General features: G+C 42.6%; 1 protein-coding gene across 8 annotated transcripts in view; it reads left to right on the forward strand.

Moving 5' to 3' along the window:
* LOC123759382 (protein trapped in endoderm-1) overlaps window positions 1-25,551 on the forward strand; it is a 226,902-nt gene that overhangs the window by 178,892 nt on the left and 22,459 nt on the right. For 4 of the 8 annotated variants that reach the window (XR_011229355.1, XM_045744364.2, XM_069328985.1 and 1 more), the window contains exons 5-7: window positions 994-1,140; window positions 3,602-3,676; window positions 16,220-16,404. Coding sequence is in view for 7 of the 8 variants with exons in the window: in XM_045744364.2 (XP_045600320.2) it covers window positions 994-1,140; window positions 3,602-3,676; window positions 16,220-16,404 (407 nt within the window). In the remaining variant the exon portion in view is untranslated. The remainder of the gene's footprint in view (window positions 1-993; window positions 1,141-3,601; window positions 3,677-16,219; window positions 16,405-25,551) is intronic. The other 4 variants (XM_069328989.1, XM_069328987.1, XM_069328986.1 and 1 more) reach the window with 1 other exon arrangement.

A 25,551-nucleotide genomic window follows, 5' to 3' on the forward strand; every position in this document is an offset into this window, starting at 1 on the left:
CATCTTACAACCTCTGGGATCTTTGTCACATTGCAACTTCTGGGGTCGTTGTCACCTTGTCAAAGACCCCAGAGGGTGAATTCCACTTCCAAGGCCACAGTTGTACACTGCGTGTATCTGAAGCTGGACACAAATCTAACAAAATCATTAATAAAGCTATCAAGAGTCCAGTGCCCTGTAGATTTCATTCCAAATTGGCCGCCAAGTGCATGAAAATACTGATGAGTTTACTAGCGCATAAAGGAAGTCTCTCTTATAACAATAAATTGCACACTTACACGGAAGTGAGGGAAGTGTCATCCACACTTCCGTGGAAATAAACATTCCATTCACCTAGACTGTGTGGGTCTCGAACCCTGGACCCCACGAGTGCGAGACCGTGATAGTGCTTGAGATATTTCTAGCACAATATATAGAATATGATTTGTATCGCTTGGTGTTTTGTTATTTACATCTAAGAAGGTTTATATTGTACTGTAGCGTTGAGGTCAGGTGAGCACAGCGTCGAGTGCTGGCACTCAGGAGGCGACAAGAAAGGTTGATGAGCACTTGCACAGTGTTGCACAGTGTTGCACAGTGTTGCACAGTCGTCAGCACCAGACGACCGAGTCGTGTTTAGTATCACTTGAATCTCATTGGTATGCATAGATTTCGCTGCCATCCTCTGCCTACTGGAAATTTATTCGATTAGTTTAGTGATTTGCGAATATTTTTCAGATTTCATGTTATATATAAAAAAATATTAATATTTGGTGACAGTGAGGTGAAGATGTGCAAGCACCAGAAGAATGAGTTATGTAGACAGTGAAAACACGATCACATGATATATATCTATGATATAATCTTCGAAGCAGGACGAATTAGGCGTGCGTCTTGGGGTGAATCCCTCCCAGAGGACGCAGGTTCGAGCCCATCGTCGTGCTCCAGGGCTGTACACAGTGTGAGGGGGGGGGGGTGTGAGTGGTAATGGTTGACACTGTCTGGTCTCCACAGCTGGTGGGCGAGTACGGGTTCAACGAGGACACGATGGAGTGCGACATGACCAAAGGCAGCATCAAGGCTCGCTACTTCTACATCGTCGTGGAGGCCGTCATACCTGTCCTGCTCATCTTTATCCTCTACACCTTCGTCTTCATCATGGTGAGTGTGGAGCCCAGCGGGGAGGGGCATGGGGATGGTACGTGAGGCGTGGGAGGCTAGGAGGATGGCACAGGAGCCGGGAGAAAGGCTAGGAGGATGGCATAGGAGACGGGGGAAGGCTAGGGATGTGGTACAGGAGGTCGTAGCCAGCTACACAGATCACACTGGAGGTGTTAACAGTAATCCAGTTATTGTCTTCTCATCACGTTAATGTCTGGGATGATTGTTGTGGTTATAACTGAGGTGCTGGTGGTGTAAGTGGGTGATTGTTGTAACACTGGTGCTGGTGAACGTTGGTGGCAACAGTGTGCAAGTCTGAATGCGTTTGATTCTCTGGGTTTACAAAGCATGAGAGAGCAATTACCAGAGAGCTGTTGTCGATGGCACAAGTTGAATAATTAATATTAAAGTGCAGCACTAGCAACAGTGACCAGCCGTGGCAGTCACAGTTGTTTGGCAGTAACGGTAGAAGCAGCAGCAGCAGCAGCAGCAGCAGCAGCAGCAGCAGCAGCAGCAGCAGCAGCGTGGAGTGGTGTGGCTAGGAGCCCCGTAGGGCAAGCACCTTGCAGGAATACTGCTACATATATAATTTTACAAAAGGTGGCATAGCTATAGTTATGCAACGGCTTAAAATGTGGTGTAAAAGGGTTCACTTGAGATCAGTGTGGCTTACGTCCATTGATATTTTGCACCATAGAAATATGAGAAATGGGGGTTCTGCTTATAGGGGTCTTGTAGCGTAGTAGTCTAGCGGTTTAAGTATGTTTATTGAGATAAGAAAGAAATGCATCTCAAAGGGATAGAGTAGCTAAGGCTATTTCTATTAGTCTAGCGGTGTCGTCGGCTTATAACCAAGGGTCTCGAGTTCAATCTCCCAGGCAGTGACAGAGACGGTTGGGCATGCTTCCATTCACCTGATGCCTCTGCTCACCTAATAGTACAATACAATACAATACAATACAATTTTATTTAGGTAAGGTACATACATACAATAAATATTTACAAGGATTGTTTGACTTATAGGTAGAGCTAGTACATACAATGCCTAAAGCCACTATTACGCAAAGCGTTTCGGGCATGATTAACTTAAATGACAAGCTTAATACTAATTGAGCATAATGAGTAGAATGAAAACAAGAAATGAAAACATAGATGAAAAAGCAGCACAAATACAATTATGTCGACAAACAGCGCTCTTTAAAGAAAAAAACAGACATTGGTTGACAATAGAAGGGTAAGGTAGGTTACAGGGAATTTATTAGGTATAGCTTCGCTTTTAACTTAAACTGGTTGAGAGAGGTACAGTCTTTAACATGGTTGGGAAGGTCATTCCACATTCTGGGCCCCTTGATTTGTAGAGCATTTCTAGTTTGATTAAGTCGTACTCTAAGAATATCAAAACTGTATTTATTTCTGGTGTGATGCTCATGGGTTCTGATACAACCTTCTATGAAGCTTTTGAGATCAGGATTGGCATTATAGTTTAGCGTTTTATATATGTATAATACACATGAGAGAATGTGCAGTGACTTAATGTCTAACATATTCAGAGATTTACAAAAGTAAAGTGGGAGTGTGGGAGTTTAGTAAACAGATACCTAGGAGTTATGCCACTATTGTGGTCTGCATCCTGGGGAAAGTTCTTAAACGTGGCATAGGGGTAACCTCTATAAACATAAAGGTCTCCTGTCTCCAACAAGAGGAAATAAGTCTCTATAATGACTAAGATTTGGTATTTCTCTGCCTGTTATTACCTAATAAACTTTATTATGTATACAAATAATTATAAGAATTTTGTAGCATGTTGCTTCGTCACACTGAAAATTATTTATGAAACGAATATTTCATATTAGAGACTAATTTTTGTGTTTTACTTTAGTGAGCCATATTTCGTTATGCTGTTTTTCTTTGTATCCTATAAGAAAGAAAATGTAAAAATAAGGGCTAAGTATTTTATCCAAATTTCGGGAACAGATATCTATATTAGAATTAATATAAAATTCTGTACGATTTATCAAAGGAAACACATGGAATTACTTTTTAATAACTTCCATATTTTAACTCATTAAGAAAGAAGAAACTTAAAAGAAATAGAATATATTTAGATTTGCTTGCGCACTGAAAGGGTTAAAAGTTAAGAATACGGCATGTTGACAGAATTATGCAACACTGACAATGTATGGAATCAAGACGTTTGCATTAGCATTGACAAAGTAAGTGGTAATTAATTTATTGTTTAAAAGTAAGATGTTTAAATTTTATTTCATTGATACGAAGACATGATCGAAGACATGATCGCAGGGAATGAGAATGAAAGTGTCTGAAACACAATACCAGCTGATAATTCTCTGTAACATCTCAGCCTATTTACTGATGTTTTACCATAATTATGTGAATTCAAAGTACTCAACTCTCTCCTCTACCCCCCCCCCCCCCTCCATCCCAAATCCCCCCCATTCAGGTGGTCAGAAGAGCATTAATCAGACAGCGAAAGTTCAGCCAAAATTTCCCGCCTCCGCCACAGCCGCCGCCACAGGTCACATCACCGCCGTCACTCGCGCGACTCTATGCCATTTCTGTTCTCAAATGTTTCCTTTTAGGGCAATTATTTGTTTTTTTTTCAAAGGCTAGTGTTGTGAGATTTTAATTTCGACAAAATCAGTAAATGAAGAGTAGTGTGTAATTCACTGAGAAACATTTCAGTTCAGATGCTTGGAGGGTCCGCGTGTGTGTTCGTGTAGAGATAGCACGTTCGTGTGTGTGTACATAATTACAGCACGTTCACATGTGTATGTAGCAACACCACTTTCGTGTGTGTGTGTGTGTGTACGTAGCAACAGCACGTTTCATGTGTGTACGTAGCAACAGCACGTTTCATGTGTGTACGTAGCAACAGCACGTTCGTGTGTGCACGTAGCGTGTTCGTTTATGTGCGTCCGTGTGTGTACTTAGCAACATCATGTTAATGTATGCTGCATTGAGCATGTCCATAGTTTACTTGTAAATATTTCTTGTTTTACACAAGCGAATAATGGCTAATCAATTCCCCCAAGAATTGTCATTATCATGTCCAGCTTTGCATGTTGCACTAAATTTTATATTTCAATATAAACTTTTGTCCAGAAATTGCAACAATTAACATAAATGTTCGTTAGTAGTTAGTGTATTTAGTCAACAGAGATCAAGAGAATCTAGATTTATAGCACTTTCTGAGTGTTGATGGTTTGTGGGGGGTTGAGGTCGCCGTCTTGACAGGCAGAGGCTGACCCTGCTGTGACACTGGCGGTCAGGCCTTCACAGCCTCCGACCAAACATGGAGACATGTTTGGTGATGTTGTCCCCAGACATACAGACATGTTTGGTGATGTCCCCAGACATGGAGACATCACCTTCAGGACATATCTGCTATGGAGAAAGTTCAACCCTGAGCAACAGAAATCATGCCACTACTAAGTCGACTCATACAAGGAAGGGTCGAGGGCCACAGGACTAACAACAAACCGCACATGACACGGCTGATATCTCACCGAGACTTAATTTGAAAATGTTGTTTCGAGTGCAAATGATAAAAATCAATGTGTTTTCATTAGAATTAACTGAAATGTTCCTGATTTTCCGTTTATAAAATACTGAACAATTTGGAGGATGTTGATCCAGACCAATTCTTTAAAAGGTCAGATGTAACACAAACAAGGAGCAAAGATGGTTTTTCACTCACAGGATTATAAATCCATGAAACAGTCTAACCGCTGATGCCATAATTAAAAATGAAGAAACATTGCTGCAGGTTGTAAATCCAGTTCAATAAAATGATCAGGACAAATAGTGGGGGGAGGGGGACCTTTGACAAGCTGCCGGCTTCCTGGTCTTATCGAGGCCACTAGAGAGATAGTGGCCTCAGGTAAATTAAGTTTTATAGAGTTTTAGGGTGACGCATTGTACAGTTGACCAGGTAATGATATCTTAATATATCTAGTGGACGTCCTTCATAGAAAGAACGTTTATGCTGCGTACACTGAACTGGTGTCCCCTCTCCCTGTTCAGCTCGTTGTTGCCGTGAGGAGGGCTTGGTGAGCGGCTGCTGTAGTGTGATTGGGACAATCCTCTGTCCTTCTATAGCCTTGTGCTCCTGCTGCTGTCCTCTCTAATTGTGTTGAACGACTTTTCCTTTTCCTTCTGTTTCGTTTTTCTCCCCCCCCCCCCCCCCCGTCTTCTCCTATCTGCTTGCCGTTTCCTGCTGACCTTTTGCTTGTTTTGGTTATTCCTTTGGACTTCTTCTATTTTGACGCCCGGGTGCTTGAGGAGGCATACTCTTGCACCCGTAGAACTGTAGTACCCGACGTCGCGAGCAAGGGGAACCTTTTATTGTCAATTCTCCTTTCGTCACTAAACCCGATCTCGACGGACTGATGGTTCTTAAAGTGGCGTTTGTGGGGCGTATACTCACGACGCACCCCTGGGGGGCCCCCGGCTTGATCGTCGATAGCTTCTTGTTGGGTGTCCTGCCTCTAATTGTGGCTCCATGGTGAGTATGGGGGCACATTCGTGGATGAAAATGTCTCTCTCTGTATTTATGTCATTGAATATTTCTCTTGTACCCTCTCAGGCTCGTGGGGTGGGCGACCAAGCCCCCGAGTCGGACTGTATTGGAAGACCGGGCTCTGTAGCCCCTGCTGCATTGAGCCCCGACCTTGCTCCTCCTTTGACCCTCCTGACTTCTCCCCTCGGCTCCCCTCCCTCCTCTGTGGTTGGGTCGAGCCTCAAGCCCCCAGTGGTGACCACTTCGTCCCCTGGCGCGGCTAAGTCTCTCGTTGTGACTACTGCGCCTTTTAACCCCTATCTCTCTGGGGGTTCTCAACGCCCTCCGCGCCACGGCTGCACTCGCTCGATTCCTTCCCGTACTGATGCGTATCAGGCCTTGTTTGGTCCCGCTTCATGGGCCAAATACTTTGATCTCCTCCCTCTTGATTCTTCGCCTCCTGGCGATTTCTCCCTCCATCGGCATCTTGTTGATTCCGTGGATGCCTTTGTTACCTTCAACCCCACTCTCTCGGTACACGTGTCGTTGCTGCTCCTTCTCAGGATGCAACTTCCCGCTTGGCTGCCTTATCCTGCCTTGGCGAGACCCCTGTTCAGGTCTCAAAGAATGCTCGGTTGAATGCCAGTGTTGGCACTATTCTCCTCCCGCCCCATGTTGCGACCGGTGTTCGGAATCTACAGGACTGCCACGATGATATTCGGCATATCCTCGATGCCCAAGGCCATTCTGTCCTCCAGGTGGACACGTTTACTCGTCCCCCTCGTGGTCGTCGCCGTCAGCCCCTTCGGGTTGTGAAGGTTACCTTTGATGGTAGGACCCTTCCACCCTCTTGTCATTCTTGCTGGTGCCAGGTGCTCTGGTCTTCATCTTCCCCAATCTTTCCTTCTTCGTAAACCTGTCCTTGAATCTCGTCCTTTAGATTTCTGCACTCGTCTTCATCTTCCCTATAACGATCCCTTCTCTCTCTCTCTGAACTTCGTCCTGCTCTGGCCCTCTGCGGTTCTACGGCGGCGGGCTCCGATGGTATTCATTATGAGATGCTTCGCCATCTCCCTCCGTGCACGTTTCAGTATTTACTGAGTCTGTATAATCGGATCTGGGAGTCGTCGTCAGTCCCTGAGGACTGGCTCAATGCCGTTGTCCTCCATGTTCGCAAACCAGGTCTCTGGGAACATCCCCCTAAGGAATTTCGCCCTATTGCCCTCACAAGTTGTGTCTGCAAACTCTTTGAACGTATGGTTAACGTTCGTCTGATGTGGTTCCTGGAACACCATCACCTCCTCTCCCCTTCTCAATTTGGTTTCCGTAAGTGCCACAGCACAACAGATGTCCTGGTGAACTTGGAGGTCTATTTTCGTACTGCTTTTACTGCAAAGACCTCCGTTGTTGCCGTCCTTTTTGACCTGGAAAAGGCTTACGACACCACTCAGTGATATCATATTCTATCCCAGCTTCATTATTTTGGCCTTCGTGGTCATCTCCCTCTTTCTCCGCAGCTTCCTCTCTTGAAGCTCCTTTCGGGTGAGGCTTGGTACCGCTCTCTCTGCCTCTTTTCAGTAATACGAAGGTGTGCCCCAGGGTAGTGTTCTGAGCACCTACTCTTTTTCTGGTTGCCCTCAATGGTCTTCTTTCCTCTCTTCCTTCAGGCATCTTCTCCGCTCTCTATGTCGATGATCTTACTCTTTGCTGTCAGGGAGATGATTTGCCTCTCCTTCAACGCCGGCTTCAACTTGCAGTTGATGCCATGTCGTCTTGGGCCACCGATCATGGCTTCAAGTTCTCTACTACTAAGACTTATACCATGACTTTTACTCAGAAACGGGTCGTTCTTCGTCCCTCTTTGTCACTTTATGGTCATCCCCTTGAGTACAAAGATTCTGCGAAGCTTTTGGGGTTATTCTTTGACACTCGTTTGTCTTGGTCTCCCCATATCTCTTACCTCCGTGTTGAATGCTCTAAGGCCCTTACCCTCCTTCGGGTATTGTCCCATACTTCTTGGGAAGCGGATAGGCGCACTCTCCTTGCTTTACATTCCTCTCTCGTCTTCCATGAGCACTTTTCTTCTCACTCCCGCTCCATTTCCGTCTTCACCGATGGGTCTAAGTCTGCGGACGGTGTTGGCTATGTAACGGGGGGTGGGGGAAATAGCTCTATCTTGTCCATTATTCCACCCCCCCAGTTAACTAACGAGGCCGGGGGAAACAGCTCTCTCTTGTCCGTTATCCCGTCCCCAGTTAGCTAACTATTCTAGAGCACCTCCAGAGTTCCTAAGGCAACCTCTCTCGTTCAACACCTTGTAACCTAGGTATTTGACTACCTAGGTTCCAAGACTACAAGGCGCCGTCACTTGATCAGTTACCCGAAACTCTAGAGAGAACTCTAGAATACAGAATCATTGCCACAAACGTATACGAGGAAACGAAAGGAAAGAAATGAATAGTGAAGTAATTAGTGAGGGCTTGGGGGTGAGAGGGAGAGAGGTGGGAGGAGCGAGGAGGGTCATTAGTTGAAAGTGAGAGTTTAGAGATGGGTGGAGGGAGAGGTGTAGATAGGTAGAAGTAGAAGAGTAGATAGAAGTAGAAGAGTAGATAGTAGAAGACGAAATGCTGCCACCATCCATTCATGATCATTACATACAAGACAAGGAATGGAACTTGCCTGTATCACAAAATTCTCAAAAGATGTTATCATGAGTTCATTATTAGTATGGTCCCATCTTTATCATGTACTCATTCTAAACCATGAAACCAGTAACTACAGAGGCTTTCTCACCTCAACTCAAAATCTCTAGGGAACAAAGTTAAACACAATTTAAATAATAAATTCATAATTATATTTCACATGAAGTATCATAATTTAGCAATTCAATTAAAATGTTCCAGTTTAATATGCAAAGTGAGTCATCATCCAAGAATTCGAGAACCCTACAACTTGACTGCCCCTGATCATCACACAACATATGTAAACACGACCAAGTCACCTTAATGTTCACTCACCGAGGACTGAGTCTAAGTTGAATAGAGAGGGGGGGGGGGGGTCTGTAGCTTGACAGAGACTGTCTCGCCCCTGCCGGCCGACAGCCTCCCGTCTGCACTGCTCTCCTGACTGCCGTTCTGTCTGTTCTGTCTGTTAATGCTTTCTGCTGGATCGCTCTCCGAGTTTATATTGGGGAACCTAGTAGCTAACTCCGCCCACAAGTAGATAGCCTCCGGCACTACCAAGCCACTCCTTAAACGTCGGCATGTTTGAAGGCTACCAGACTACAATTATCAGCTTATCGGAAGCAAGGTGAAATTGTCATGATCTGACCTCAGGTCACTTGAGGTCATTAACGCTTTGAGGTGTGAGATCTCAGGCAGACAACTGGCGCCTCTCAGATCCTTGTCTGTGACTCATGTACTCTATATATATTTTAAATAAACTAACTCAAACACTTTTACAGTGTTACATCTCCCCTTCTCCCCGAAAATAAAGTTTTTGCAACACTGCTAAAGCAAGCTAGCTGTGTGCGACAACTTTATTAACGAAAAGAATACATCCTAGCTAAACAAATATACATCATCCTACTCTAAAAAAATGAAATATATAGACAGACGTCCATTGTCTCTGGCTGGGCGACGTCACTGCTTGGTCTTGTAGATAATCCTGTACCACATTTCTTCAACACAACTGCCTCCGTCGCTTCTCCGTCGTTAACGCACAACAACACTTGGTCAACCCGAAAGCCGTTACTACTTGAACTGAGCACAGGACCGTGGAATTCGGTTGTCCCAGCTGATCTGTAATTGGCCCTACGTCAGTCACCATGAGAGACGTATATTGGGGTTCTTCACAGCTATAGGGACTACAAGTTTCGAGACCTTCATATAGTTGCCAACAGTAGAAATCCCATCCTACTCTTCTTCCTCCCTGTTGCTCCAGCACGCCTCCTTCAGAGAGCTACTTCTGACAGCCACATCAAGTCCGCATGACACAGGAAGAATCACTCAACAGAGCAACATGCTTGTAGGAGGGGCGGCCAGTTAAGGCAAACGATCCTGTCTTGCAATTACGCTCCATGCAATGATGCTGACACCAGCAAGGAACACTAGGTATCATGTCTCACTCAGCTTGTCTTATCTTCTCTTCTTTCTTCTCTCTTCTTTCTTCTCTCTTCTTTCTTCTCTCTTCTTTCTTCTTTCTTCTTTCTTCTCTCTTCTTTCTCCCATGGGTCTTTGACAAGCGACCTGGGGTCCATTGGGGTCCGTCCGTCCTGGGGTCCATCCTGGGTAGACCGATGTTGGTGGGACAGACTGGAGTCGTTGTTGCTCCTCTTCCATCATTACTGGGTCGTCTGGGGTCCGCTGGGGTCCGTCCGTCCTGGGGTCCACTGGGTAGACCAATGTTGACCGACCGAGAGGACTGCATCTTAGGGTCCCCGGGGTAGTGCTGGTGGTGGTGGAGCCATGACCTCCAGGTAGTGGGGCTGGTCGTGGTGGTGGTGATAAACGCCCCTAAGTGTGGTACACGGCAGCCGTCTCCCTCTTCTGTATATGCGTCGCGCCTCTCCTCTGGCTCCCACCTGTGAATGAACATAAAGGCGACAATACCCGTGTTCCATGCTGTTGTGTGACCCTGTAGATTGTATAGGGTTACACAGTTATATCATAACGCTCTCCTCCTGGCAACAACTACACTTCAATTTTTTTTTTAAAATCCAATTAACTCTGAATGATATTGACTTGGTGGAACATAAAACAGTAACAGAGTAAAGTTAGAGAAGAGAGAATAAGGTCATCACTACTTTTAACTTGTCACAAAAAAATTTCAACACTAATAGACAAAACACTAGCCTAACTTAACTGTACCTTTCCTAATCTTAAGTACATAATTAACCATTACTCCCACCCTTAACCTACAGCCACCTACGTGACCCAGAGTGTTTTCCTAGCTTCTCCGCCGGTCAACAACTCAAAACTGTTGCCACCCCTGTGACCAGACTATCTAACGTCGAGCGTCCCCAACGTGAAGTCTACTGACATACTAAGCCTCCCCCTAGCATGCTGTACAAGACCAGTACACCTCGGGTTATTGCGTTCAAATGGAGTAAAACAGTCGATCGCAATAATCTGAGCAGAACCACTAAAAACTACTTAAAATCTATTTAAAAACTACACCTGCCACTCCCCACTGACCTGGAGACCAGCGGTGGCTGGGTGTCCCCGTGGGACATGCGAGGTCACCTGTCACACTCAGCTGACCTGCACTACCAACACCGCTAAGTTCCCAAATCGCCAAATCTTATTACTAACATTAATCACTACACACGCAAGTTCTGGTGAACATTCCCTGAACACCACAAAACTCACAAAATCACTAAACCACAACACTAGAGAATCACTATCTCCTAGCCTGAAAAAAAAAAGTTCGCTAACTCGCGAATATTAAACACCTGTCAATCTCCCTGATAGCGCCTGAGCGGCAAAAAGACACGTGGGACTGAACAATGTTCAAAAGAACACCAATACCTTAAACATTGTTCAACACCGCTGCCATCATTGTAACGGGGGGTGGGGGAAATAGCTCTATCTTGTCCATTATTCCACCCCCCCAGTTAACTAACGAGGCCGGGGGAAACAGCTCTCTCTTGTCCGTTATCCCGTCCCCAGTTAGCTAACTATTCTAGAGCACCTCCAGAGTTCCTAAGGCAACCTCTCTCGTTCAACACCTTGTAACCTAGGTATTTGACTACCTAGGTTCCAAGACTACAAGGCGCCGTCACTTGATCAGTTACCCGAAACTCTAGAGAGAACTCTAGAATACAGAATCATTGCCACAAACGTATACGAGGAAACGAAAGGAAAGAAATGAATAGTGAAGTAATTAGTGAGGGCTTGGGGGTGAGAGGGAGAGAGGTGGGAGGAGCGAGGAGGGTCATTAGTTGAAAGTGAGAGTTTAGAGATGGGTGGAGGGAGAGGTGTAGATAGGTAGAAGTAGAAGAGTAGATAGAAGTAGAAGAGTAGATAGTAGAAGACGAAATGCTGCCACCATCCATTCATGATCATTACATACAAGACAAGGAATGGAACTTGCCTGTATCACAAAATTCTCAAAAGATGTTATCATGAGTTCATTATTAGTATGGTCCCATCTTTATCATGTACTCATTCTAAACCATGAAACCAGTAACTACAGAGGCTTTCTCACCTCAACTCAAAATCTCTAGGGAACAAAGTTAAACACAATTTAAATAATAAATTCATAATTATATTTCACATGAAGTATCATAATTTAGCAATTCAATTAAAATGTTCCAGTTTAATATGCAAAGTGAGTCATCATCCAAGAATTCGAGAACCCTACAACTTGACTGCCCCTGATCATCACACAACATATGTAAACACGACCAAGTCACCTTAATGTTCACTCACCGAGGACTGAGTCTAAGTTGAATAGAGAGGGGGGGGGGGGTCTGTAGCTTGACAGAGACTGTCTCGCCCCTGCCGGCCGACAGCCTCCCGTCTGCACTGCTCTCCTGACTGCCGTTCTGTCTGTTCTGTCTGTTAATGCTTTCTGCTGGATCGCTCTCCGAGTTTATATTGGGGAACCTAGTAGCTAACTCCGCCCACAAGTAGATAGCCTCCGGCACTACCAAGCCACTCCTTAAACGTCGGCATGTTTGAAGGCTACCAGACTACAATTATCAGCTTAGCGGAAGCAAGGTGAAATTGTCATGATCTGACCTCAGGTCACTTGAGGTCATTAACGCTTTGAGGTGTGAGATCTCAGGCAGACAACTGGCGCCTCTCAGATCCTTGTCTGTGACTCATGTACTCTATATATATTTTAAATAAACTAACTCAAACACTTTTACAGTGTTACAGCTACTCTGTTGATTTTCCTGATCACACTAATATGTGTCGCTTACCTCCAGAGACTAGCATCTTCACAGCGAAGCTTTATGCTATTCTATATGCTCTTCGTCTCCTGCTCTCTCATTGTCAATCTTCCTTTGTAGTTGTTGTTGACTCTCGTAGTGCCCTCATGGCTCTCGGGTCCTTTAATCCAGTTCATCCAGTGGTTGTCAAGATCCAGCATTGGTTGTTTCTTGTTCCCAGTAAATTTAAGTCGGTTGAGTTTTGTTGGGCTCCCAGCCATATTAGTGTCTCTTTAAATGAGCGTGCGGATGCTGCCGCCAGGGAAGCTGTCCGCTTTTGTCCCATCTCTCGTAAAGATATTCCTTATTCCGACTTTTACCCGGTTATCCATTCCTCCATACTTAACCATTGGCAGGCTTGTTGGTCGTCTGTTACTGATAACAAACTACATTCTCTTAAAAGTTGTGTGTCCTCATGGCCGTCCTCCTACCACCGTAACCGGCGATGAGAAATGGCTCTAGCGAGGTTGCGTATTGGCCATACTCGCTTAACTCATGGTCACTTGATGGAGCGCTGCCTTGCTCCTTATTTGTCCTAATTGCACTGTCCCTCTTTCGGTCGTGCATATCTTTGTTGAATGTCCTGACTTCCGGGACGAGCGTGTGTCTTGTTTTCCGGCCATCCCCCGCGGTCGCTTGTCCCTCGATATTATTCTTGGTGACTCGGATACTTTTGATATCGTTCGCCTTGTGCGTTTGTGTTCTCGTATTGGCATCCTTGGTGATATTTAGCGCCCTCTGATTATCCCGCACATTTGATGGTGCTACATAGCCTTCCCGGTTTGGTGCCTTCTTTTTGATAATTACTTACTGTACTGGTGTATGGCGTACACTGTACTAGTGAAAGGGCTGGTGGCCCCGCCCGGCTCGACCGTCATAGCACCATAGAACACATTCACAATATACAAGCTGAAAACAACATAACACAGACCATATACAATAACGGATCACTCAATACAGCTACAGGGAGGGCAGGAAGTGCTGTTATTGCTCATCAGCCCGATGGCAGCACAATTTTAATAATAATAATAATAATTTTTATTTAGGTAAGGTACATACATAAAGAGATTTTACAAAGTTTGTTGGCTTTATAGATAGAGCTAGTACATACAATGCCTAAAGCCACTATTACGCAAAGCGTTTCGGGCAGGAAAAACATTAATGACTAAAGCTTAAAACTAATGGGTAAAAAGAATAAGATGTGTTGAGTACAAATAAAAATAGAGGTAAAAGAGGGGGGAACATTGTTGAAAAAGCAGCACAAATACAATTACAAATTATTACAGAAAATTACATTCAAACAGCGTTGATTTGAAAAACAAAAAAAACAAAAAACATACATGGGTTGACAACAGAGGGGTAAGGTGGGTTACAGGGAATTTATTAGGTATAGCTTCGTTTTTAACTTAAACTGGTTGAGAGGTACAGTCTTTAACGTGGTTGGGAAGGTCATTCCACATTCTGGGCCCCTTGATTTGTAGAGCATTTCTGGTTTGATTAAGTCGTACTCTAGGAATATCAAAACTGTATTTATTTCTGGTGTGGTGCTCATGGGTTCTGTTACAACCTTCTATGAAGCTTTTGAGATCAGGATTGGCATTATAGTTTAGCGTTTTATATATGTATAATACACATGAGAGAATGTGCAGTGACTTAATGTCTAACATATTCAGAGATTTGAGTAGGGGTACCGAGTGATGTCTGGGGCCAGAATTGGATATTGTCCTAATAGCAGCTTTGTGTTGAGTAATTAGAGGACGTAAGTGATTTTGGGTAGTAGAGCCCCAAGCACAAATACCATAGTTGAGATATGGATAGATAAGGGAGTAATAGAGAGTCACCAGGGCAGGGCGTGGTACATAATATCTGATCTTAGAAAGAATGCCCACAGTTTTTGAAACTTTTTTTGATATGTTTAGAATGTGTCCCTGGAAATTCAGCTTGTGGTCAATGAGAATTCAAAGGAATATCCGAATTAGTAACTGGGCATCCACAATGCAAGCCGAGTTGGTAGCAATACTGGTAGCTCTCGAAATTATTGACAACACTGAAGTAGACAGCTTAATTATTTCCGACTCCCTTTCCTCACTACGAGCAATAAACAGTTTGCAATCAAGTAATAACGTGCTTGTGACGTAGGTATATAAGAATACTTAGCAAGAGGGTAAATATAAAAATGCTGTGGATTCCTTCTCACATTGGCCTGCAGGAACATGACAAAGTTGACGCCCTTGCTAAGGCTGCAGTAAATAAAGACAGTATTGAACGGAATCTTGAGTTATCAAATAGGTCCCTTAAAAAGTGCCATTAGACGAGAACTCCTGGATGGATTTGAAGAAAGTAGAACTGTGCAAACTGGAACTAGCAGGTCCAGTGTTCATCACAATGAAATGTGTGAAGCAAAACATGTGTATGGGGCAAGTGACAAAGTCAGTAGACTAACAGATGTTGTCACAGCTCGTATAAGACTTGGCTACAAGTATCTCTGGCAGTTCGACTTGTATAGGGATCTAGATGAAGTAAAGTGTAAAGTGTGTGGACAAAGACAGGGACACACACTCGAACACTATATCTTGGATTGTAGTAAAATTGAGCCATTTAGAGATAAATCTAAGTTCACTCTGTATGATATGGCAACCTATCTTATTACCATGGATAAATTACCTGAAATCCTTGCACTGTATCCATATTTTGCTTCCAGTAGATGAACGACATATGAGACTAACTATACAAGTGTGTGGGGGGATTAATACAACCTCTCTCCTCGACATTAATACTTTGTATATTGGCTTTAAAATTATAAGTACAATTTTGTGCACTCACTTTACTCTGTCGGAGGGAAGACAATACAAGTTCTAAAGTGTGCTTCATTGCATTTTAGGAACGTTAATGACCTTCAGACATCTGGTGTGTGATAACCTTTATTTTTGTTATATATATTTGAGGCAGCGCTGCAGTTTCGAGTGCAGCGACGGTGGCGGGCAAAGTGAGGCAGAGCCCCTCTTTGCCCCAGAATTTATGGCCCCAGACTTCCCGCGCATCTGCGCGGGGCGCGCTGCGCAATTGTTTCTTTGTCCCCCTTTTCAGAAACATCTCCGCTTTGTATTGCAAAGCAGAGGCCATGTCTTGTGGGACGTCAACACCGGCGGGTGTAGTATACCGTCAGTGTGGCTCGACTGTGTAGCTCTGCATGTTCACTGTCCAGTGTGTTGTGGTGTCTTGCTCTCAAGTCCTTGGGTTCACTGCTTTTTTGAGGGGGTTATTTTGTCTGTGTTAAGTTATTTTTCTGTGGAGGAATCTGTCATTGTTTATGTCACTTACATCTGCTTAATATATATCTCCGTAAGTGCTAAGATGTGTAATTGAATTTAGACGTCAGTTTAATGTGTTCCTTTAAGACAAACTTTTAATTTTGTCAGTCTGAATTATTGTTTGTATACTATTATGCACTTTCCAGTGTTAATATTCATTAAATATTAAAAAAAATAATTTTTATCATTGATTTCTTAAACATGTTGATAATCATTATAAAAACATTAAGTGAACACAAGCACTTTTTAAAGGGATTTAGTTTTAACACAAATATCATGTTTTCGGTATTAATAGTTGTGTACAATGTTTAGGTGAAGCTGAGTTCTGCTCGCGTGGCCCGAGCCGCCTCCAGGAGTAAGTCCAAGGTGGTATCTCCTCAGAGCTCCATCGCCTCCACCTCCACCACCTCCACCTCCGCCGGCCAGAGGAAGGACTCGAATTCAAGTTTCAGAAGCCTCAAGCGGCTCGTTTCTGAGTCTAACCTGCGCTCCAGATTGTAAGGATGAAGTTAGCGTGTTAAACTTGAGGGTCAGCGGTTGTCTGGCTTTGTTTCCAGTTTTATGCTAATCTTTGATATAGTTATTGGCTTGTCTTGCATCTTGCGTTTCTCTTTCATGTGTTGAGAGCCAGCTCTTGAACTACACTCCTCTACACCAGCTGCCTACGCCTTGACACTGCCCTCCACACCAGCTGCCTACACCTTGAACACTGTCCTCTACACCAGCTGCCTACACCTTGAACACTGTCCTTCACACCAGCTGCCTACACCTTGACACTGTCCTCGACACCAGCTGCCTACACCTTGACACTGTCCTCCACACCAGCTGCCTACGCCTTGACACTGCCCTCCACACCAGCTGCCTACGCCTTGACACTGCCCTCCACACCAGCTGCCTACACCTTGAATACTGTCCTTCACACCAGCTGCCTACACCTTGACACTGTCCTCCACACCAGCTGCCTACACCTTGAACACTGTCCTTCACACCAGCTGCCTACACCTTGACACTGTCCTCGACACCAGCTGCCTACACCTTGACACTGTCCTCCACACCAGCTGCCTACACCTTGAACACTGTCCTCCACACCAGCTGCCTACACCTTGAACACTGTCCTCCACACCAGCTGCCTACACCTTGAACACTGTCCTATACACCAGCTGCCTACACCTTGAACACTGTTCTCCACACCAGCTGCCTACAACTTGACACTGTCCTCTACACCAGCTGCCTACACCTTGACACTGTCCTCCACACCAGCTGCCTACACCTTGACACTGTCCTCCACACCAGCTGCCTACACCTTGACACTGTCCTCCACACCAGCTGCCTACACCTTGAAGACTGTCCTCCACACCAGCTGCCTACACCTTGAACACTGTCCTCCACACCAGCTGCCTACACCTTGAACACTGTCCTCTACACCAGCTGCCTACACCTTGACACTGTCCTCCACACCAGCTGCCTACACCTTGAAGACTGTCCTCCACACCAGCTGCCTACACCTTGAACACTGTCCTCCACACCAGCTGCCTACACCTTGAACACTGTCCTCTACACCAGCTGCCTACACCTTGACACTGTCCTCCACACTAGCTGCCTACACCTTGAACACTGTCCTCTACACCAGCTGCCTACACCTTGACACTGTCCTCTACACCAGCTGCCTACACCTTGAACACTGTCCTCCACACCAGCTGCCTACACCTTGAACACTGTCCTCCACACCAGCTGCCTACACCTTGACACTGTCCTCTACACCAGCTGCCTACACCTTGAACACTGTCCTCCACACCAGCTGCCTACACCTTGAACACTGTCCTCTACACCAGCTGCCTACACCTTGACACTGTCCTCCACACCAGCTGCCTACACCTTGACACTGTCCTCCACACCAGCTGCCTACACCTTGAACACTGTCCTCTACACCAGCTGCCTACACCTTGAACACTGTCCTCTACACCAGCTGCCTACACCTTGAACACTGTCCTCCACACCAGCTGCCTACACCTTGAACACTGTCCTCTACACCAGCTGCCTACACCTTGACACTGTCCTCCACACCAGCTGCCTACACCTTGAACACTGTCCTCTACACCAGCTGCCTACACCTTGAACACTGTCCTCCACACCAGCTGCCTACACCTTGAACACTGTCCTCCACACCAGCTGCCTACACCTTGACACTGTCCTCCACACCAGCTGCCTACACCTTGACACTGTCCTCCACACCAGCTGCCGTCAGCAAACAGATCTTAGTAAAGATTTGTCAAACGAAATGTTTGCTATAAAAATGTCTTTGATACTTGATTGTAGTTATCTCTTGTTTGTCTCGTAGTTATTCTGTTTTACTTTGTGTTCATCCAGTTTCCTCACACTTTATACATGTCCTCCTTGTTATTCTTTCTCTTTGTGGTTTTGTTTTAAAGTTAAGCTTTTGTTTAATATAAGTTACCTCCATCTGTCCTCCCCATCTCTTATAGTCTTTAATTTAACTAGTGCAACGTGTGGAGTGTCACTATACAGTATATTATATATATATATATATATATATATATATATATATATATATATATATATATATATATATATATATATGCGAACAAGCCTGAATGGTCCCCAGGGCTATATGCAACTGAAAACTCACACCCCAGAAGTAACTCGAACCCATACTGCCAGGAGCAACGCAACTGGTGTGTACATGACACCTTAATCCACTCGACCATCATGACCAGTCAAAAGAAGGTCATAGCCGAAGCTATTTGAGGCTCCACTGTACAAATAGGGGCTAATAGGACAGACGTATAAAATATGGGTTATGGCACCTAAAATAGTCCCCATTTTGTACTATTGATTTCTATCATAAATAAATGCTGTTATGCTTATTGGCATCATAATGTTAATTATTGAATGGATACATAGTATTTTTATCTTTTTTTATGGTAACCATTTACAAAATCAAACTATTTTAGTGTTTAATTGCTTGAGCTTTCAAACAAAAAATTGCAACTAGACTCCAACATACAATGCAGACTTTCTTTCAGTTAGCATACTCCACACACACACACCACTAACAGGCCGATAACACACACACCACTAACAGGCCGATAACACACACACACACACACACACCACTAACAGGCCGATAACACACACACACACACACACACCACTAACAGACCGATAACACACACACACACACACACCACTAACAGGCCGATAACACACACACACCACTAACAGGCCGATAACACACACACACCACTAACAGGCCGATAACACACACACACACCACTAACAGGCCGATAACACACACACACACCACTAACAGGCCGATAACACACACACACACCACTAACAGGCCGATAACACACACACACACCACTAACAGGCCGATAACACACACACACACACCACTAACAGGCCGATAACACACACACACACACCACTAACAGGCCGATAACACACACACACACCACTAAAGTAGTGGGAAAAGGCGCTACGAAGGACCGTTTTGCTTTTTCCAGCGGTCCTTCGTAGGGCCATGGGTTTTTGTATGTTTATCCCCAACGGTCCTCCGTAGCGCCTAGTCCATTTCGTTACCCCGGCGAACAAGTTAAAGTTTTTTATCAACGGTCCTTCGTAGGGCCATGGGTTTTTTCCATATTTTACCCAACGGTCCTTGGTAGTCTCCTAATATTTTTATTCATTTTATTGTCCCCTCCCGAATGTCATATAGAATTTTCCAACTGTTATATTAAAAGGTGCGCTCCTAGGCCCCAGCCATTTTGTTTCAAGGGGATTAAAAGGTCCCTCGTAGTCACACATGTTTTTCGTTACCCCAGTGACCCAAGCACAGGCATCGGTCAATGACGTCATCAGCTAGCCAGTCTTCATCTTCCCTGAATAAGTCCGTTTTCTGTTATAGTGTAATTATTCCCATTTTCAATATTTATAGTAAAGAGGGATTAAAAGGCTGCCTTCTGTCAAGCCTAATGTACAATGACATCATCCATTATAAGCTCGTTTTTCTCAATAAGGTATTTCCATACTATTGTCAATTTTTCTAGGATCATTTCAAAGCTAAGATTTCAAATTAACACAAGAAATGAGTTCAGCTCTGTCACCAAAGGAGTATTTACCCAGGTCTTTTTCCTAAATCTAAAACTTATTCCAATTTATACCCATTTTTTCGTGTTCTATCTCGTGTTTATAGCCTATTAATATCCCCCTTTATCATGTCCATTCTTTAACACCTCTATCATGTCACCCCTATTTCTTCTTCTTCTATCTAGAGAATGTAATTTAAGCTTTGTCCATCTTTCTTCAAGGATCGTTTATTGAGCATAGGGCAAATAAAATTGAAAACCCACTATCATCCATTTGTATAAAAACAGTCCCCTGCCAGGCGTAGTGACTTCAATGCGATTTCAGTACTAATCCAATATTACTGCATAAACTAACAGTCCCCTGCCAGGCATGGTGACTTCAATGCAATTTCAGTAGTAATCCAATATTACTGCATAAACGCATAAATATATATATATGCGCATCTCACATTCACTCAAAACATACCTACCACACCTTACTGTAGCACATAACAGATAAAAAATACTCATTCAGTAAAAGCAAGGCCTTCTGCAAAGTACCTTCTTTTGTGACGTCATCATCCCTAATGGGTGCAAGGCGTCAACGGTCTAAATGCGGATCCCAGTAGGTTCACACATAAGTGTGAATTCTTAATCTGGCTTAATACCTCGACTGTACTCTGTGCTTCATCAGAGTTTATATTCAGCTACAATGGCTCGTATTTTCGCTCATTGCTCATATTTTCTGATATTCATAAACCCGATCAAACCTAACCTAACTTATTATATATAACAAACAAATACATTCTACAGAACAGTTATTGTTGTTGTTTAGTGACATCGTGAAAAGCGACCTCAGGTATAGGGATAAGGTATTGCTGGCCATTAGCACATAGGTGTCAAGGTATTACAGCACCTGACTGGTCAACTATGCGTGACGTCACCAGACGACCAATGCGACCTTTGGCGTCCTACTGGCATGTGTATTTGATGTTATTATTCAAAAATGACTAGACTAACCATCCCCACCTAACCTAATCAGAGGACTAAGAATATACATTTTAGTCATCCACAACTGTAATCATTATTCAGTGATAAGTTCAAAAGTATAACAGAAGCCCAAATGTCGTACTGCAATTTAAGCAGAATCGTACATCTGGCAGCATAGCAGGTGAGCTGAACATAAGAATAAAGGTAACTGCAGAGGTCCTATTGGCCCATACGAGGCAGCTCCTATATATTTCCACCCAATCTCATTCATGTCCACCCTATGCTTAAAACAACCAAGGGATCCCACTTAAAGTATTAGTTTACAATAATAGTTTTAATAAATAGCTCTTATTCTAGTTTTATACACAACAGCAATTATGAAACCCTATAGCTAGATATTCTACTATAATCCACAAGTAGTTACCACACATCTGGCAGTACAGCGGAGAGGAATTCTTGTAAATAACGTGAATGGGATTCCATCTTCAGCCCAAAACTGTCCAACAGGGCAATAATAGCTCCTGAAGGTTTATTGTGTACATACACAGTCATCCAATGACCCATCATATCCTCACATCCATCAAATAGCTATCCAAATGTCGCACCTCAATTCATCCATCTAGCAACTCAGCTGGATGTTAGCCACTATATTCATAGGCTAATCATTTCTACACCTCAAAAAATCCTAGTCTTGCTACGCAAATCAGCTAACTTGTTTCTAAACCAACACTCGCAAATACAATCATGCATACCTACACATACTTCAAAACCTATGCATTCATAGAGAATAGCCTAGTTTTTTGCCACCATTTCCCCATTAATCAGATGTAATTTATGCCATACACACAGAAAATACAGCATTTACACACCAAATATGCCATTTATGCATAAAATATATTATTTACACTCAAAATATACCATCACATAAAAATATGAGATTTTCATACAAAATATGTCAGTTGCAAACAAAAATATACCATTTACACAATATTGCATGTACACTCAGAGTATGACATTTACACAAAGTACGGTATTTTGCACAAATATATCAAAATGCTTATGCATTTAGACAATCAAAAATGCGCTTTAACTAAAATTACACAATTTCACAAACGTAATTTTCACAAATTACCCACACATTGTCTCATAAACCAAAATACACTTACACCATGAAGATCTATTTTATCAAATTACAGAGCTTACACAAAATACACAATTTTCACACACAAATACAGTTGCACCAGTTCCACTTCAACAAATTAAAAACACAACTTGCATAAATGCACTATTATCACAAAAATTATTATAAAACATGGACATTTATTACACAGTTTGTGTAATTATTTTACATCTTTGCACAATTAATACAAGAAAACTTGCTATATAATTACTCAGCTTGCACAATGACAATCAATACACAAAGGTATAAATAAACAATTCGTCCATATGCAATTACACAACATGCGCAATTAATACACAACTTATACAATATTACACATCTTTCATAATTATTACACACAACTTGCACAAATGCATATCTAGCACAAATACGTACAATACATAACTACCCCAAATATGAAAATACACAACTAGCATAAATACACGATTTACACAAATACAATTGCGACATTTACACAACTAGCTCAAAAATATAATCAATACACAACTTACCAAAAATATGAACAATACATAACTAGCACATATTCATTAAATACACAACTATGCAATTTCCGCAAATACACATACAAAAACATATACAATTAATACATACAACTTTCACAAAACAATGCACAATTTATAGAAATATAATCAATACATAATTTCAATAATCATACAACTTATGCAAAGTACATAATCTGCACAATTAATACACAAGTATATTAATTGTGCTATATATGTACAAACACAACCAACTGGGTCAAACAATACACAATTTGCATGATATTTTTCTGGGTATATTTAGGACATTAATTATAATATGCTGAGTTTAACCAACTCCCCAAAAGTCAGAATTTCACATATAAAAATGGTTCAAATAACTTCCAATAAGCTCAATATATAACACATTCTTTTTCCATTAAGATATCAACATTATTAGTGCTAAACTATTCATCTAACATATGTCCACTATTTTTATGTCTTATTAATACCTTCCTTGTTACATTCTCTCCAATCAGACCACCATATTTATGTATTTATTTAAACCATCTAACAGACTTATTTGTTCTAGCCTTAGTTATGTTAGGGCAGGTGGGGTTAGGTTCGAGTCAGTATTTTCAATGATAATTTTAGACAAATTTGCTATATCTTATCAAAATGCATTTTGTTAAAACTTAAATTCATCTAAATCTATCAAAAATATACTTATACTACGCAAATTTGACTAAATTCAACCTAGCTAAACTTACTAAATATGAGCATCCCATATCCTCACATACAAGCCTATGTCGCCTCTGTCCATACATTATATGAGTCTGCCATATAGCTCGAACCCCAAATAGGAAAATTTACACTATTTCTTAAACATACTAGTTCATTACCCTAAGATATTATATATGACCTTCCATACACGACCTCACCTAACCTGACCTAGCATATCCAACCCTGGATTTGATAAAGTTGGCGAAATTTATGCTATGCCACCTAAATTTCACCAAATTTAAGGCAATTTCCACCAAATATACCCAAATGTTGCGTAGCATAGCACTGCCAAAGCCCATTTTCTCCTATTCCATACTACCCTACACAACCTCACCTAACCTGACCTAGCATATCCAAACCTGGATTTGGTTAAGGTTTGCGAAATTTATGCTATGCCACCTAAATTACGCCTAATTGAAGGCAATTTCCACCAAATATACCCAAATGTTGTGTATCATAGCATCGCCAAAGCCCATTTTCTCCTATTCCATACTACCCTACACAACCTCACCTAACCTGACCTAGCATATCCAAACCTAGATTTGGTCAAAGTCGGCGAAATTTATGCTATGCCACCTAAATTTGACCAAATATACCCAAATGTTTCATATCACAGCACTGCCAAAGCCCATTTTTACCTACATTTTCTCCTATTCCATCCTACCCTATGCAACCTTACCTAACCTATCCTACCATATCCAAACCTAGATTTGGTTAAAGTCTGCGAAATTTAAGCTATCCCACCTAAATTCTATCTAATTTAAGGCAATTCCCACCAAATATATCCAAATGTTCTGTATCACAGCACTGTCAAAGCCCATTTTTACCTACATTTTCTCCTATTCCATCCTACCCTACGCAACCTTACCTAACCTATCCTAGCATATCCAAACCTAAATTTGGTTAAAGTCGGCGAAATTTAAGTTATCCCATATAAATTTGACCTAATTTAAGACAATTTCCACCAAATATTCCCAAAAATGTTTTGGAACATAGCACGGCCAAAGCTCATTTTAGCTGAGTTTTCACCTATTCCAACCTGCCCTAGACAACCCTACCCATCCTCTCCTGGCATATCCAAAGTCAGATTTGATTATAGTTGGCAAAATTTATGCCTTTCCTATATAGTATAATTTCGAGGTAAAGGGGGGTCTAAACCCTCTGGTTATGGGTTAGGATAAGGAAAATAAGGTAAATGGTAATTAAATAGTTTTGGTGAGTTATAACCCTTTCTAACTAAGGTACAGGATGGTTAAGTTGAACTGATGTAGAGAAAATTCCCATTATTATCATATTTTCCATTAACCTCCCTCCCCCAGGTAATAAGAGGTTAGGTTGAGGTTTGTTGAATTATGTGGAAAAAATATGCTACGAGTATGATGCAATATTGAACCAAGATTCGTGTATCAGAGGTTAGGTCCAGGGAGGTTGGGTTGATGCATAAACAACACCTTCTTCCCATAAATACAATCAATTTTAAGTTAGATAAAGGGAGGTTAGGCCCAGGATGGGTGGGTTGAAGCACAAATAACACGATCCTCCCATATTTATGATAAATTTGAAGTTTGATAAATGGAGGTTAGGTCAAGGACGGTTGGGTTGATGCACAAACAACACGTCCTTCCATATTTACGATAAATTTGAAGTTAGATGAAGGGAGGTTAGGTCCAGGACGGTTGGGTTGATGTGTAAAAACAAAACACATACCCAACACTATATCTACAATATTGAACACAGTTCCAAGTTTTAAAGGAGAGGGGCTGTTAGGTCCATATCCAAAACATCACTTTTCTATGAATATGGTTACGATGTTCAACAAAAAACCTAGCAGGTTAGGCACAGTGCGGATAGGTTCATATCCAAAACTTCAGTTTTTGAAGAAAAATAGATAAAATATTCAACAAAGCTCCAAGACTCTTGCAGGTTAGGCACGGGCATTTAGGTTCATATCCAAAAACATCACTTCTCTGAGTATATGAAGTATCAGAGGCTAGGTCCAGGTTTAGATGGAATGGATGAAAATGTGGGTAAAATGGGTTTTGGCTGTGCTATGATACACAACATTTAGGCGTATTTGGTGGGAATTGTCTCCAATTTGATGGCGATAGCTTAAATTTCCCCAACTTTAATCAAATCTGCTAGGTC

Source organism: Procambarus clarkii, chromosome 22, assembly GCF_040958095.1.
Source record: "Procambarus clarkii isolate CNS0578487 chromosome 22, FALCON_Pclarkii_2.0, whole genome shotgun sequence".
In the NCBI taxonomy this organism is placed as follows: Eukaryota; Metazoa; Arthropoda; class Malacostraca; order Decapoda; family Cambaridae; genus Procambarus; species Procambarus clarkii.